This window comes from Myodes glareolus, chromosome 19 (genome assembly GCF_982192425.1).
Source record: "Myodes glareolus chromosome 19, mMyoGla1.1, whole genome shotgun sequence".
NCBI classification, from domain to species: Eukaryota; Metazoa; Chordata; class Mammalia; order Rodentia; family Cricetidae; genus Myodes; species Myodes glareolus.
The window spans coordinates 20,472,262-20,484,730 of record NC_142044.1 but is presented as its reverse complement, the minus strand read 5'-3'; the positions used below and the strand labels follow the sequence as shown (position 1 = coordinate 20,484,730).

The following is a 12,469-nucleotide window of genomic DNA, read 5'->3' as shown; positions in this document are numbered from 1 at the left end:
AATTATACAAAGTAATGGGATTTGTTATGACATTTTATTCACAGGAATAGCATATCTTGGTCATCTCCAATCCCCTGTTATTATATCCTGTTGCCCCAAACCCACTGTTTCCTTTTCTCTACCCTCAAATTCTCCTATTTTCATGTGTTATAGCTATTGTTTGCTTATCTCTCTAAAATATTATTGTATCATGTACACATGTATATAAATATGAACAAAACCTGCTGAGTCCATTTCCTTTTGCTCACATGAATGATTTTAGGGTTGACCACTTGGCACTGCATAACTCCTTAGTGTTAGTCTCTTGAGAGGACATGGTCTTTCATTCTTAGCAGTCAGTGATTACACAAAGCTCTTCAGTCAGGGTTGGGGACTTTTCAGCATCCATGTTGGTATGGTCACTGATGTTGTCATTGTTCAGATATTGTTTAGACTTCCATATTTTTGAGATATGGTTTTGATTTCCTGTTCTAGTGCATAAGGACTGTAATAGGTGTTAGCACCATTTTAAAACTGCTTCTCAAGAGCTAAGTGGAATAAAACATATTGCATGTTAACGGTGTTTATAAACTAGTGTTAATTCAATGCTGTTGCCAAATCAGGGACTTTAAAATTTCAATTCCCTGTCATTATGAATTAAAACCTACTGCTGTCAATGTTGTGTATACAATCAAGTGGTTTACTACATTTTAATAAGCAGGCTGGGAATGTACACTTTGTTGAGAAAAGAATGAGCATTCAAATTTCTGAATTTTTGGTCCGGAAAATAATATATATATCTTTAAATCATTTAAGCCATCATTTTTGATTTTTGTTTTCTATACCATATTATCTATGATTCTACAGCTGCCTTGTGTAAGAATAGCTATGGCCGTTGATGAAATTCTACAGCATGTAGGTGACAGAGGAAGATTTCAAATTTTGAGGGTTGTCCTTTACATCATTTTAAGTTTGCTGTCATCCCCTCATGACATCATGGAAAATTTTACAGCAGCCATCCCCAATCACCACTGCAATGTAAAACTTCTTGACAATCACAGATCTGAAATTAATATAACCATGAACTTAACTACTGAAGCTCTGCTGAAGGTCTCCATCCCAATGGGCCCTGATCAGAAACCTGAAAAATGCCGACGCTTCCGGCACACCCAGTGGCATTTCTTAGATTCTAATGTATCAGTTCTTAACAACACTGAGCTGGAGACTGAGCCATGCCTGGATGGATGGACATATGACCAGAGTGTTTTTACTTCCACCATAGTTACTGAGGTAAGATGTTTACATCTAGTGTTACCCATGGAGTCCTGGTACCAAGTATTGAGATGGAACACAGTTTTCACAAAATACTGAGACCTTGGAAAGAGATGAGAAATTTTGTGTGTGTGTGTGTGTGTGTGTGTATGAGCCTGTGCATGTGCACATATGTGCCCACATACAGTTTTCCAAGAGAAATATAGCTTCAAAGTTAAGACTGGTAGTCTTTTGCCTTCGACACATACTTTATACCTCCTATATTAATATTTCATATGAATTTTCCCCATATATTTGAAAAGAGAGTAACACCATCATTCTACAGAGCTGATTACATTCAGCTACATAGCTGAATGTGCTGATTACATTCAGATATTATGGTTGGCAGTGTATCTTCAGAACTCATCTTATTTGGATGAAAAAAATCTAAGATCTATTATTACTGTTAATCAACTTTATGATTCAGTTTATTAATATTTAAGGCAGTACATTATATATTATGATTTTAGGAAAATTTCTGGTTAATATCATCATCTGAATATAATCATTTTAAATTCCGATTTTTCACATAAGTGATAACTATTTAGAGTTAGAGTGGTTTCAAGGATGACAATGAAAGCATTTATAATACATTTTAAAACAGAAGTTCTCAGAAATGAATTTTCTGCAAGGGGTGAGTTCTGGAAGTTACTACCCATACCTATGCTGGAATTTGGGCCTGTTTGATGTTTTGCATATCTTGAGTAGCTTACCACAGCTGCTATAACTTCATGAATTGGATAGCTATGATATGTTCAGAATATAGAATTTTCCCTGAGTTTTGGGGGCAGGTGGTATTAATAAAGATATAAAGGTGTAAAATGTTATATTTAGGACTGACCAGTCAGTCCCCTTTTCTAGGCTGTTGAGTAATTCTGTGTCATCCACTGATTGATACCTATTGCTAGAAGAAGCTTCTTTGAGGGTGATTGAGAGAAGATATAGGTCTATAGGTATACACATAAATTTACATGTGTTTTGGCTAACTTTTATTGTGATAAAACACTATAGCCAAGGCAACTTATAAAAGAAAGTGTTTATTTTGGTTTATGGTTTCATAGAGTTAGAGTTCATAATGGAGGAGAGAAGGGTCATCTGAAAGCTCACATCTTGATCCACAACCACGAGGCAGAGAAAAGGCTTTGGGAATTTCATGAATCTTTCGAAACCTCAATTTCTACTCCCAGTGACACCTGTCCTCCCACAGGGCCATACCTCCTCATCCTCCCTAAACAACGCCACAAATTTGGAACCAAGTACTCAAACATATGAGTCTTTGGACTCACTCAAGCTACCACAAGAAGGCAATTTGATATAATAACCATTGAGCAAAGTAACAACAACAGGTTCCACCCTAGGGCTTACGTTATTCTTAACCTTGGACTCTTGACCAGTATTACCATACTAACATAAAATTTCCCTCTGTGAAGCATGCCTCAAATCCTGCGGATAAGTGATTAGTTGTGTCATGATTGTTACATAACATCACTCTTGCATGAGTGGATACATCTCTTGTTAGAAATTGTTTCATGTATCCAAAACATGTTCCCATACTAAGACAAATTTCTTACATTTTATAAAGAATAAGTAAATCCTCTTCACTGAAGGTGGAAAATGTGGGACACAGATTATAAAGTTAAAAACTTCCATTTATTAAAATCATGCAACCATTAAAGAATATTATTAAGCTATTAAGAAAAATAAAATCATGAAATCCACAGGCAAATTGAAGGAGCTGGAAACAATCATTCTGAGAGAGAACTAGAAAAAAATGTTACAAGTTTTAGTTCATCTTTAAATGTTAGCTTTGAATCTTCACCTATGTATGTTTTGTTTCATATACTTATATAGGCCAGGAAATTATTAGGGGGGCATGGGAGGAGAAGTGAAGGGAGATAGAATGCACTGGTATAAATATTACAAAAGGAGTAAGGGAATTGTGGTTTGTGAGGGTAAAGTAGAGGAGAGGATGGAACAAAAGAAGGAAGAAAATAAAACACTAAAAATATTTTGAAAATGTTCCATGGATACCCAACTACTATAGAAATAGCTTAATATATGATACCTCGGTGTGGTGTATGGTATATAGGTTCCATTTAAGGCTGAGTATTATGCAGTCCCTTATTTTCTCTGTGTTGACCAGTTTTGGATCTCTTCATTGATCATCATCTACTACCAATAAATAGAGACTGCCCTGAAAATAAGTGATTGATGCAATAATCTCTGGATATAATGTAATCATTAGGAGCCAGTTAAATGCTATGTACATTTAACAAAGTAATAGTAGCCGGCATTCATCTAGGGACAATGACTTGTCTAACCATAAGTTATCAAGGAAGTGATCATTGCCAATGTAAAAATATATCATAGCCTGTTTCTCATTATCCAGCAAGTATGTTATCAGGTTGTAACTGAGGTTTCTTTCCGAATACTATATATAATTATTCATGCTATGGTATCTTTTATTCAATCTTTTACAGTGGGATTTAGTCTGTGATTTTCGATCATTCAAATACTACGCACAAGCTATCGCTATAGCAGGGCATTTGGTGTCTGGTTTAGTAGGTGGCATTTTTTCTGACAGGTAAGTTTCTTTTCTTGACAAAGAACCATCTATGAAATTGATTTTAAAGAGTATACATTTTTTGTTAAAAGTTATGAACATTGAAAGAATCTAGGTAGACTGAATGCATTATAATGATAGGTATGTTTTAGAGAAATAAAAATCATTGGAAGATTGAAATAATTATTTCAGGCTCCCAAAAGGTGTGATTATTGAACTGACCCATAAAGAATTAACAGGTGATAGAGGAAAAAAGGTAAGGGGCAAACAAAAGCATCACAAAATGTCACGTAACAAACGTGATTAATGCAAAAATAGCATAGATTTAGCAATGAGAGACAAAGTTAAGAATCTAAATTTGTAAGAATTGAATCTTCATTTTCTTCTTACATTTGGTATATGGGAGGGCCAGAGAATAGTGACAACTGAAAGGTTATGTGTATTTGAGGGGTGTGGGATGGGAGGGTGTGTGGAGGGAGTGGGAGGAGTGGAGGAAGTGGGGATTTGGGTTGGTATTATTTAAAATAATAAAATAAAATAATAAGAAAGGAAAAAAGAAAAATATATAGTGCACTTAAAATACTCATTTATAAAAATTCATTTGCTTGAAGTTCATAAGAAAGTTTATGACAGGAGGCTAAGAACATTTGAGTATGGTGACTGCTCAGGGAAATTTCTAGAAGGAAAATATCGAGTCATGAATAGATAATACTTCACCACCAGATCAGTAATGAGGCATGGGTTAAAAATGATCTAATATTATTAACTTACGTTAGCTATTAATGTTTATGAGGAAGGATATAACTCAATTAGTATGTGTGGATATGCTTTGCAAGAAAGAAGAAAAGGGAGCAAAAATGGTGAGGATAGAGAGATGGCTTAGCACGTAAGAGTTCCTGCTGTTATTTCAGAGGACCACAATTCAGCTCAGATGTCTCATTCTGGTCTCCGTGGGTACCTGCACGCATGTCTCTCTCTCTCTCTCTCTCTCTCTCTCTCTCACATACACACACACACACACACACACACACACAAACACACACAGACATGCACACACATACACACACATACATGTGAGGTACATGTATGCACATATATGTCATGTCACTCATATGAGGTCAGAGGACACCTTTGTGAAGTTTTCTCCTTCCAATTTTAAAACATTATTTCTTTTGTTTTCTGATATAATACAATTATATCTCCCACTTCCTCCCTTCAAACACTCACAGCCTTCCTTGCTTTATTTCAAATTCATGACCTCTTTTTTCATTAGTTGTTGCTACACATATATGCATATACATATATGTTCCTAAATACGTAAGCTTTTTGTGGGTTCCAACGATTGAATACAGATTGTTAGACATATACAGCAAGTATTTTTAACCTACTGAGTCTTCGCCTTGCTAATCTATCATTATTTCTTTCTTCTTTCCTTTGTCTGCAAGAATTCCATTCAAACTAAGTACTGAACAACAATACTAATAAGTAGACATATACTGTCCTATCGAGAATTATGTCAACCTGAAACAAGTTAAAGTAATTCTGGAAGACGGAGCCTCAAATGAGAAAATGTTTCCACAATATTGGCTTGTAGGAAAGCTTACAATGCATTATCTTGGATGATGAGAGATGTAGAGGGCCCAGCCCACTGTGGGCAGTGTCATTCCTAGAATGGCAGTCCTGGGTTCTGTAAAAAAAAAATCAGGCTGAAAAAACATGAGAAAAAAAAGCCATAAGTACCACCCCTCCCTGGCCTCTGCATCAGCTCCTGCCTTCAGGTTCCTGTACTGATTTATCTCAGCGATGGTCTGTGGTATGGAATTGAAAAATGAAATAAACCCTTTCCTCCCCAAGTTTAAAAAAAAAGATATTAGAATATACTCAATGTGATGGCTCACTCAGAAACAGAGAAATGTGCTTTACATAAAGGTAGTGACCAAACATTGACATTTATGTAAACATAGATGACTGTTTTGTGGTGTTGGTAAAGGATCTCAGAAAACAAAGGTCTTAGAGTAATGAGGATTCTCTGGGGATATGCTAATAATATGTAACTAATCAGTTGTTACCTTTTTCACTACTTTAATTACTGTTACCATAGGTTTGGAAGGAAACCATTGCTGGCATATTCTTGCTTAGCCTATGGGATTTTGGGCATCTGCTGTGCCTTTGCCCCCAGTTTCTTCCTTTACTGTGCTTTGAGATTCCTGTTGTCTGCCTCCATAAGTAATATTGTAAACAACTGTACTATCCTTGGTAAGTTTGCCTTGATCTATACATATACATTACATTTCGCTCTTGAAGTCATCTTTCTTAAATGGTGTTGGATAGTGTGCTGGTTAGTTTTGCCAACTGGACACAAGCTACAGTCATATGTGAAGAGGGAACCTCAGGTGAAATAATTCTATCAGAATGGACTGCAGGCAAGTGTGAGGGACATTTTATTAATTAGTGATCAATTAATAGGCTAGGAGGGCCTTACCTATTTTGAGTGATCCTACCACCATGGAGTAGGTAGTCCTGTGTTATTCAGGGAAACAGACTGAGCAAACCATGGAGAGCAAGCCAGGAAGCAGTCTTGCTCCATGGCCTCTGCTTCAGTTCCTGCCTCCAAATTCCCTTCATGTCCCTACTTCCCTCCATGATGGTCTACAGTCTCTAAGATGAAAGAAACCCTTTCCTCCTCAAGATGATAAACACACCAGTAAAATGCACCCTAATACAGAACTCTTTTTTTTTCTTTTAGTTTTAGAAGAAACCACCCCACAATGGCATGGCACAATCATAGTACTCGGTGGACTGTTCTTCAGCATTGGCCAGTCCTGCCTTGGTGGACTTGCTTACTTGCTTTCAGACTGGCATATGCTGCAACTTGCTTATGCCTTGCCCCACTTCATATTTTTCATTGTTTTCTGGTACGTGCACTTTGACATGCATACTAAACAATGAAATTCCAATGATCGTAATGTATGATGGTGTTTTTATGTCTACTGAGGAGTATTTGGCCATTTATGCATTTACTCTATGCCATTTTAAAGTGCTATATGTAAAGAAGTAAATTTATAAGTCTTAGGAAAAAATCAATATTAGGATAATTCCTTCAGTTAGTTTATAAAACTAAGTGGATGGTGGCTCAAAATTCCATTTATGTATCACTTTGTTTTGCACTTGATTGTTGAGATTGAACCATAGGAAAATCAACCCACAAGGCAGTCAAGGACAGAAAGGTTTGAAAATAGATACTTTAAAATCCATCTTTTGTAAATTTTTTTTTGGGGGGGGGTTCCAAAGGAAAAATCTCCAGTGCGGGAGGAGACGTGGATTTTTTGTAAAATTTTTTGGGGGGGGTTTTTTCAAAGGAAAAGTAAATCCATCTTTAGGAAATTAAAACAGTCTCTTTTTTCTAAACTCAACTACTCAGTTAAACTTCTCAGCTTAGTCTTCTCTGGGATAAAACATAAGTTGTTATTTTAAATAAACAGTTTAAGAATGTAGTAGTATTTTTAATTTGGAATAGGTACATTTTGTATTTAAAAATTGTGAATCTCAATTTAGAGTCCCATGCTGAAGTGGCAGAACTTTTTTGAATTAGAGTGCTATGAAACATTTAGAATTTGAATAATGGAATCCTTACTCCTCTGTAAGAATAAAAGTTTTCTTGTTTTCCTAGCTGCAAAGAAATATTAAGAGGCACAGCACCAGGGTATGACAGTGGGATTCATGCAAAAATTGAAGGTTGGTTAAATCCTGGAATGTTCTCTATTGGTAGCAGGGAGCAAAGCTATAAAGTTATTCTTTTCCTGAATAAAAGAGGAATGACTTTTGATCTTAATATGACCTGCCTTTCTATTCATCTTTTAAACAGCTGGGCACCAGAATCAGTCAGGTGGCTAATGACCACAGGGAAAACAGAACAAGCAATAAAGGACCTACAGAAAATTGCCTTCATCAATGGGAAGAAAGACATTGCACATAACCTAACTACTGAGGTACTAGAAACCTGTTATAATTATCTTTAAATTTCTCACTGCCACCAAATAACAAAAACCACAGTGAAATTATAAATAAACATACCCAAGAGCTAGAAGAATTTGGGAAAGATTCATATTAAAAAGATTATTATTGCTATCTTTTAATTTTTTAATTAAAATATATCATTTTCCCATTCAGTTTCTTCCCTCTAACTACTCTGATGATAATCCCATCTGCTGTGGGAACTCCTTCAACCAATAGCCTTCAAGATACTGGCCCGCATTGTGCATGGCCACATGTACTATATATACAGATGTAAAAAAGTGAGCCTCATTCTGCACATCAGTAGTTGCTATATATTTGCAATCAATTGCAAATCAATACAATCTGCTCAGTCTGTTTACTGTTATTTACATGTATTTGATTTCAAGGATAACCATACAGAATTGTATGATCAACTAGAAAAACCATTCCCTGGAGACAATTATTTCTACCTCTTTCAGATTTTCTTAGTTGCCTATAGCTCTTTGTCTTGGTAGGGCCCTATGAAAGACTTTCCAACATCTCTATTGATGTTGTTCTAGTCCTGGTCTTATTTAGGCAGCCATATTGTTCAGGTATCATGGGCAATGCCCCCCTTCTAATTTCATGAGACACAGAGCACAGCAGACTTCTTTATCCTCTGGTTCTTACTCTCTCTTCTCTCCTTCTTCCTTGATGATTCCAGAGCCAAAATTGCTAAGAGTTGTGCAGTAGATGCATCAAAAGGGACTGGGAACTTTATGATCTTTGTATCCTGATGAGTTGTGGTTTTCTGTAATGGTTTTGGTTTTTCGCAGTGAGAATTTTGTTGGATCAGGGATGAGAACTGTACTTAAATGTATAAGGGCAAATGTTTAGAATGCAGTTTGCGATTGATTCTGGTTTAGTTATGTGATGGTATAAGTCTCTCCTCTAAGATCGTTGACTTTCTAGCTCTAGCTATCTGGCTAAGTTTACAGTACCAGGCACTGGTAGGGCCTTTAATTAAATTAGAAATCTGCTGGTTACCACCAAGATCTGTGTGCCACGATCATACCGTTAGTGATATTTTGTGATGCTGACCATTGCTGTGATTCATACTCATCTGGGTAAGACTATTGGTTGTTTCTTTTCTTTGGCAACTTGCACGGCACCCTCCAGTACTATGACAACCAGACCTCAGGAAGGAGGTTAGATCCAGTTCACATCCACTACGTCCTGGGTACAAAGCTCATGATGTCTGTATCAATAGGAAATTACCTTCAATGTTTAGGAGACAAGAAAGGCAACATCTATAGTCAATATTGTATTGGAAGTCTTTTAAACCGCACTAACATGAAAGAGTATTTCATGTGCTTGGTACTAGAATTTTTGTTAGATTATCTATTTATCTTTTGTGTGTGCACTGTCATCCCAAATCTTACTATTTGGCGCTAGTAACGACAGAGAAGACAGAAAATGTCTGTCAATTTAATATTGACAGTAGAATATTTTCTAATTTGATCAATTTTACATAAAAAGTTAATGGTTTCATTTTTCTTTTCTGCTAAATTAGTTTATATAGTCTTCATTTTTATTGTCCATTCATCTGTTGAAAGATTTTTTTGGTTGCTTCCATTTTCTAGTTATTATAAATTTATCAGTAGTGAACATGGATGTGTAAGTATCCTTTTAAAACAATTTTTTTTCAATTTAAGCCATAGAAACAATTAGTTAAAAAATATATAGTATGAAATTCCCAAAATTAATAAAAATGTATTTTAAAAAACTAGCTAAAATCTTTTAAAATACTGAGTCCTATGTTTAATAGTTAATGTATAATTTTACTGAAAAATTAATTTCACATAAAATTAATAACAGTATAAGTTACATACAAATCTGAAATGATGCAATAAAAATTAGCTGAAATTTTTCTAGTAATTAACTAGATACAAGACTTGATTCACTATGAAACAGCTATTAATTAATCATTTATAATTAGTGCAGTTGGAGATTCTTAGAGAGTTTTTTATAACTGTCATATAGTTTGAGTACCACCTCACTAGTTACAACTCTTCCTGACCAGACTGCACCAATAAGAAATCTATGAATTATTAGCAAGTCATTTCTATAATTTTTATTAGGGAATAGTTCCTGAGCATATAATATATGCTTGTTCATCTAAACATTTTGAAATTTGTTTCTCTTTATTTTTTATTTATTGGTTTTAAAATTCTAATTGTACTTACTACTTATTTTGTGTACACGTGTTGGGGCACACACTTGCCAGGAAAAACGCATAGAGGTCAGAGGGCAACTTGTGAGAATCAGTTTGGGACAGATTTTGGACTCGAACTATGGATGCTGAAATTGAATTTAAGTCATCAGTATTGGTGGCATGAATTTTACCTTATGCATTTTGCCAGTTCCGCTTTCCCGTTAGATGGTTTGAGTGTAATCTATGCCACTCTGGTTTGTAAGGTGATTACTGGTGATTTATTTCAACATACAGGGGTGGAATAGAATTCATGAAGATTTGTTTCAAACTTTTGTTTGATCTAAATATTTTGACTTGACCTTTTTTTTTTTTTTTTGAAGGCTATGCAATCTAAACTTAAGGAAGATCGGAATTCAACCAGCAAACATTTCAGAATAAAGGACATCATTATTAATCCCACGATGCGTAAAATACTGATTTGTAATTCCAGTGTAATGTAAGTAGTTTACCCTTTCCTCTTCTAACACACAGTCAACTGATTCATCATCATGCTAAACCCTGGGAGAACATAGGGGATAAACAAACATCTCTCCTTTTATTCAAGACACTAGAATGCAAAATACAACTACATGTAAGGAAGAATAAAAGCAACTTAGATGGGTTATATTATTTTGAAATGCTTCATGGGATGATTGCAATTTACAGGGGCTAGAGAAAGATAAACATGAAATTAAAAAGGCTATTTAGACCTGAACTAAGTTTTACTAAATAATAAGGAAGACAAATATATCTTTTGTTAAACTGATCAGTTTTATTCATATCTCGATGCAGTAAACCTAAAGGCATAACATTGGAAACAAATCCACACACATTTTGTTTCAAGTTTTGCTCAAGGCTTTGCTTCTTAAACATACACTTACCACATGTCAAACTCTTCCACTGGAACAAGAGCTGCAAGACGTGGACTTTGAGCCCAGGCTTTTCTATACAGTAAACGATCACTAAAAACAGCTTCGTACTTCTCACTAGAGTTATTTTATAAATAAATGGACAGGCATCTGAAGAACTCTCCAGAGACCCGATTCTTCAGTGTTTGTATGTAGCAAACACTTTTAAAAAATCTGGGTGAGCAGCATATGAGATAGAGTAAAAACTGAAATGTGATGTAAGAAAATCCAAAGACATGTTAAATATACTATCACTTCATATTTTTAAAGGAAATTACCATCTCCCAAACAGTAGGAAAATGAAGAGACAATTTTAATTCTTAGCCTCTTAAAAAAGCACATATAAAAGTCTGCTGCACAGACTTTTATTTTTTATTGATTTTATTGAGCTTCATATTTTTCTCTGCTCCCCTCCCTTTCTATCCTCTCTCATTGAACCCTCTCCCATGAACTCCATGCTCTCAATTTGTTCAGGAGATCGTGTCTTTTTCTACTTCCCACGTAGATGAGATCCACATATGTCTGTCTTAGGGTTCTCATTGTTGTCTAAGTTTTCTGGGATTGTGGTATCTGACTGGTTTTCTTAGGTTTATGATTAAAGACCACTTATGAGTGAGTACATATGATCATTGTCTTTCTGGGTCTGGGTACCTCACTCAAAATGATGTTTTCTAGACCCATCCATTTGCCTGCAAATTTAAAGATGTCATTATTTTTTCAGCTGTGTAGTATTCCATTACGTAAATGTACCACATTTTTCTTATTAATTTTTTGGTCGAGGGGCATTTAGGTTGTTTCCAGTTTCTAGGTATGACAAATAATGCTGTTATGCACAAAGTTGAGCATATATCCTTGTGACACAATTGAGCATACTTTGGATATATGTCCAAAAGTGGCATTACTGGGTCAAACCCAGCCCTACACAAAATACTCTTTCTTTAAGTTTTTCAATTTTGTGGAGCACAGGTTTTGGAAATATAACCTAATGATTTTCTGAACTTCCTTCGTGTCTGTTGCTATGTCCTCCTTTTCATTTAATGCTTGTCTATTTTGTTGATTTTCTCAAAGAACCAACTCTTTGTCTCAGTGATTTTTTTGTATTTTTTCTTAGTTTTTATTTTGCTGATTTCATCTCTCAATTAGATATTCACTGCAGTCCAGTTCTCCTGAGTGAGTTTGCTTCTTTTTGTTCTAAAGTTTTTAAGTATTCTGTTAATTCACTAGTGTGGGATTTTTCCAGTTTCTTTATGTAAGTATTTAATGCTGTGAACTTTCTTCTTAGCACTGCTTTCATTGTGTCCCATAAATTTGGGTATGTTTTGTGGTCATTTTCATTGAATTTTAGGAAGTCCTTAATTTTTCCCTTTATTTCTTCCTTGACCCATTGATGCTTCAGGTGAGCATTGTTTAATTTCCATGTGTTTGTGGGCTTTCTGGGATTAGTGTTGCTTTTGAATTCTAATTTTAAGCCAGGATGAT

General features: G+C 35.2%; 1 protein-coding gene across 4 annotated transcripts in view; it reads left to right on the top strand.

The window, feature by feature from the left end:
* The window catches only part of LOC125415108 (solute carrier family 22 member 22-like), a 30,807-nt gene that overhangs the window by 5,784 nt on the left and 12,554 nt on the right, over nucleotides 1–12,469 (top strand). For 2 of the 4 annotated variants that reach the window (XM_048457257.3, XM_048457256.3), the window contains 6 exons: nucleotides 847–1,269; nucleotides 3,771–3,874; nucleotides 5,955–6,109; nucleotides 6,600–6,768; nucleotides 7,719–7,842; nucleotides 10,424–10,539. In XM_048457257.3, the coding sequence (XP_048313214.3) occupies nucleotides 868–1,269; nucleotides 3,771–3,874; nucleotides 5,955–6,109; nucleotides 6,600–6,768; nucleotides 7,719–7,842; nucleotides 10,424–10,539 (1,070 nt within the window). In that variant the 5' untranslated portion in view covers nucleotides 847–867. The remainder of the gene's footprint in view (nucleotides 1–846; nucleotides 1,270–3,770; nucleotides 3,875–5,954; nucleotides 6,110–6,599; nucleotides 6,769–7,718; nucleotides 7,843–10,423; nucleotides 10,540–12,469) is intronic. The other 2 variants (XM_085678967.2, XM_085678966.2) reach the window with 2 other exon arrangements.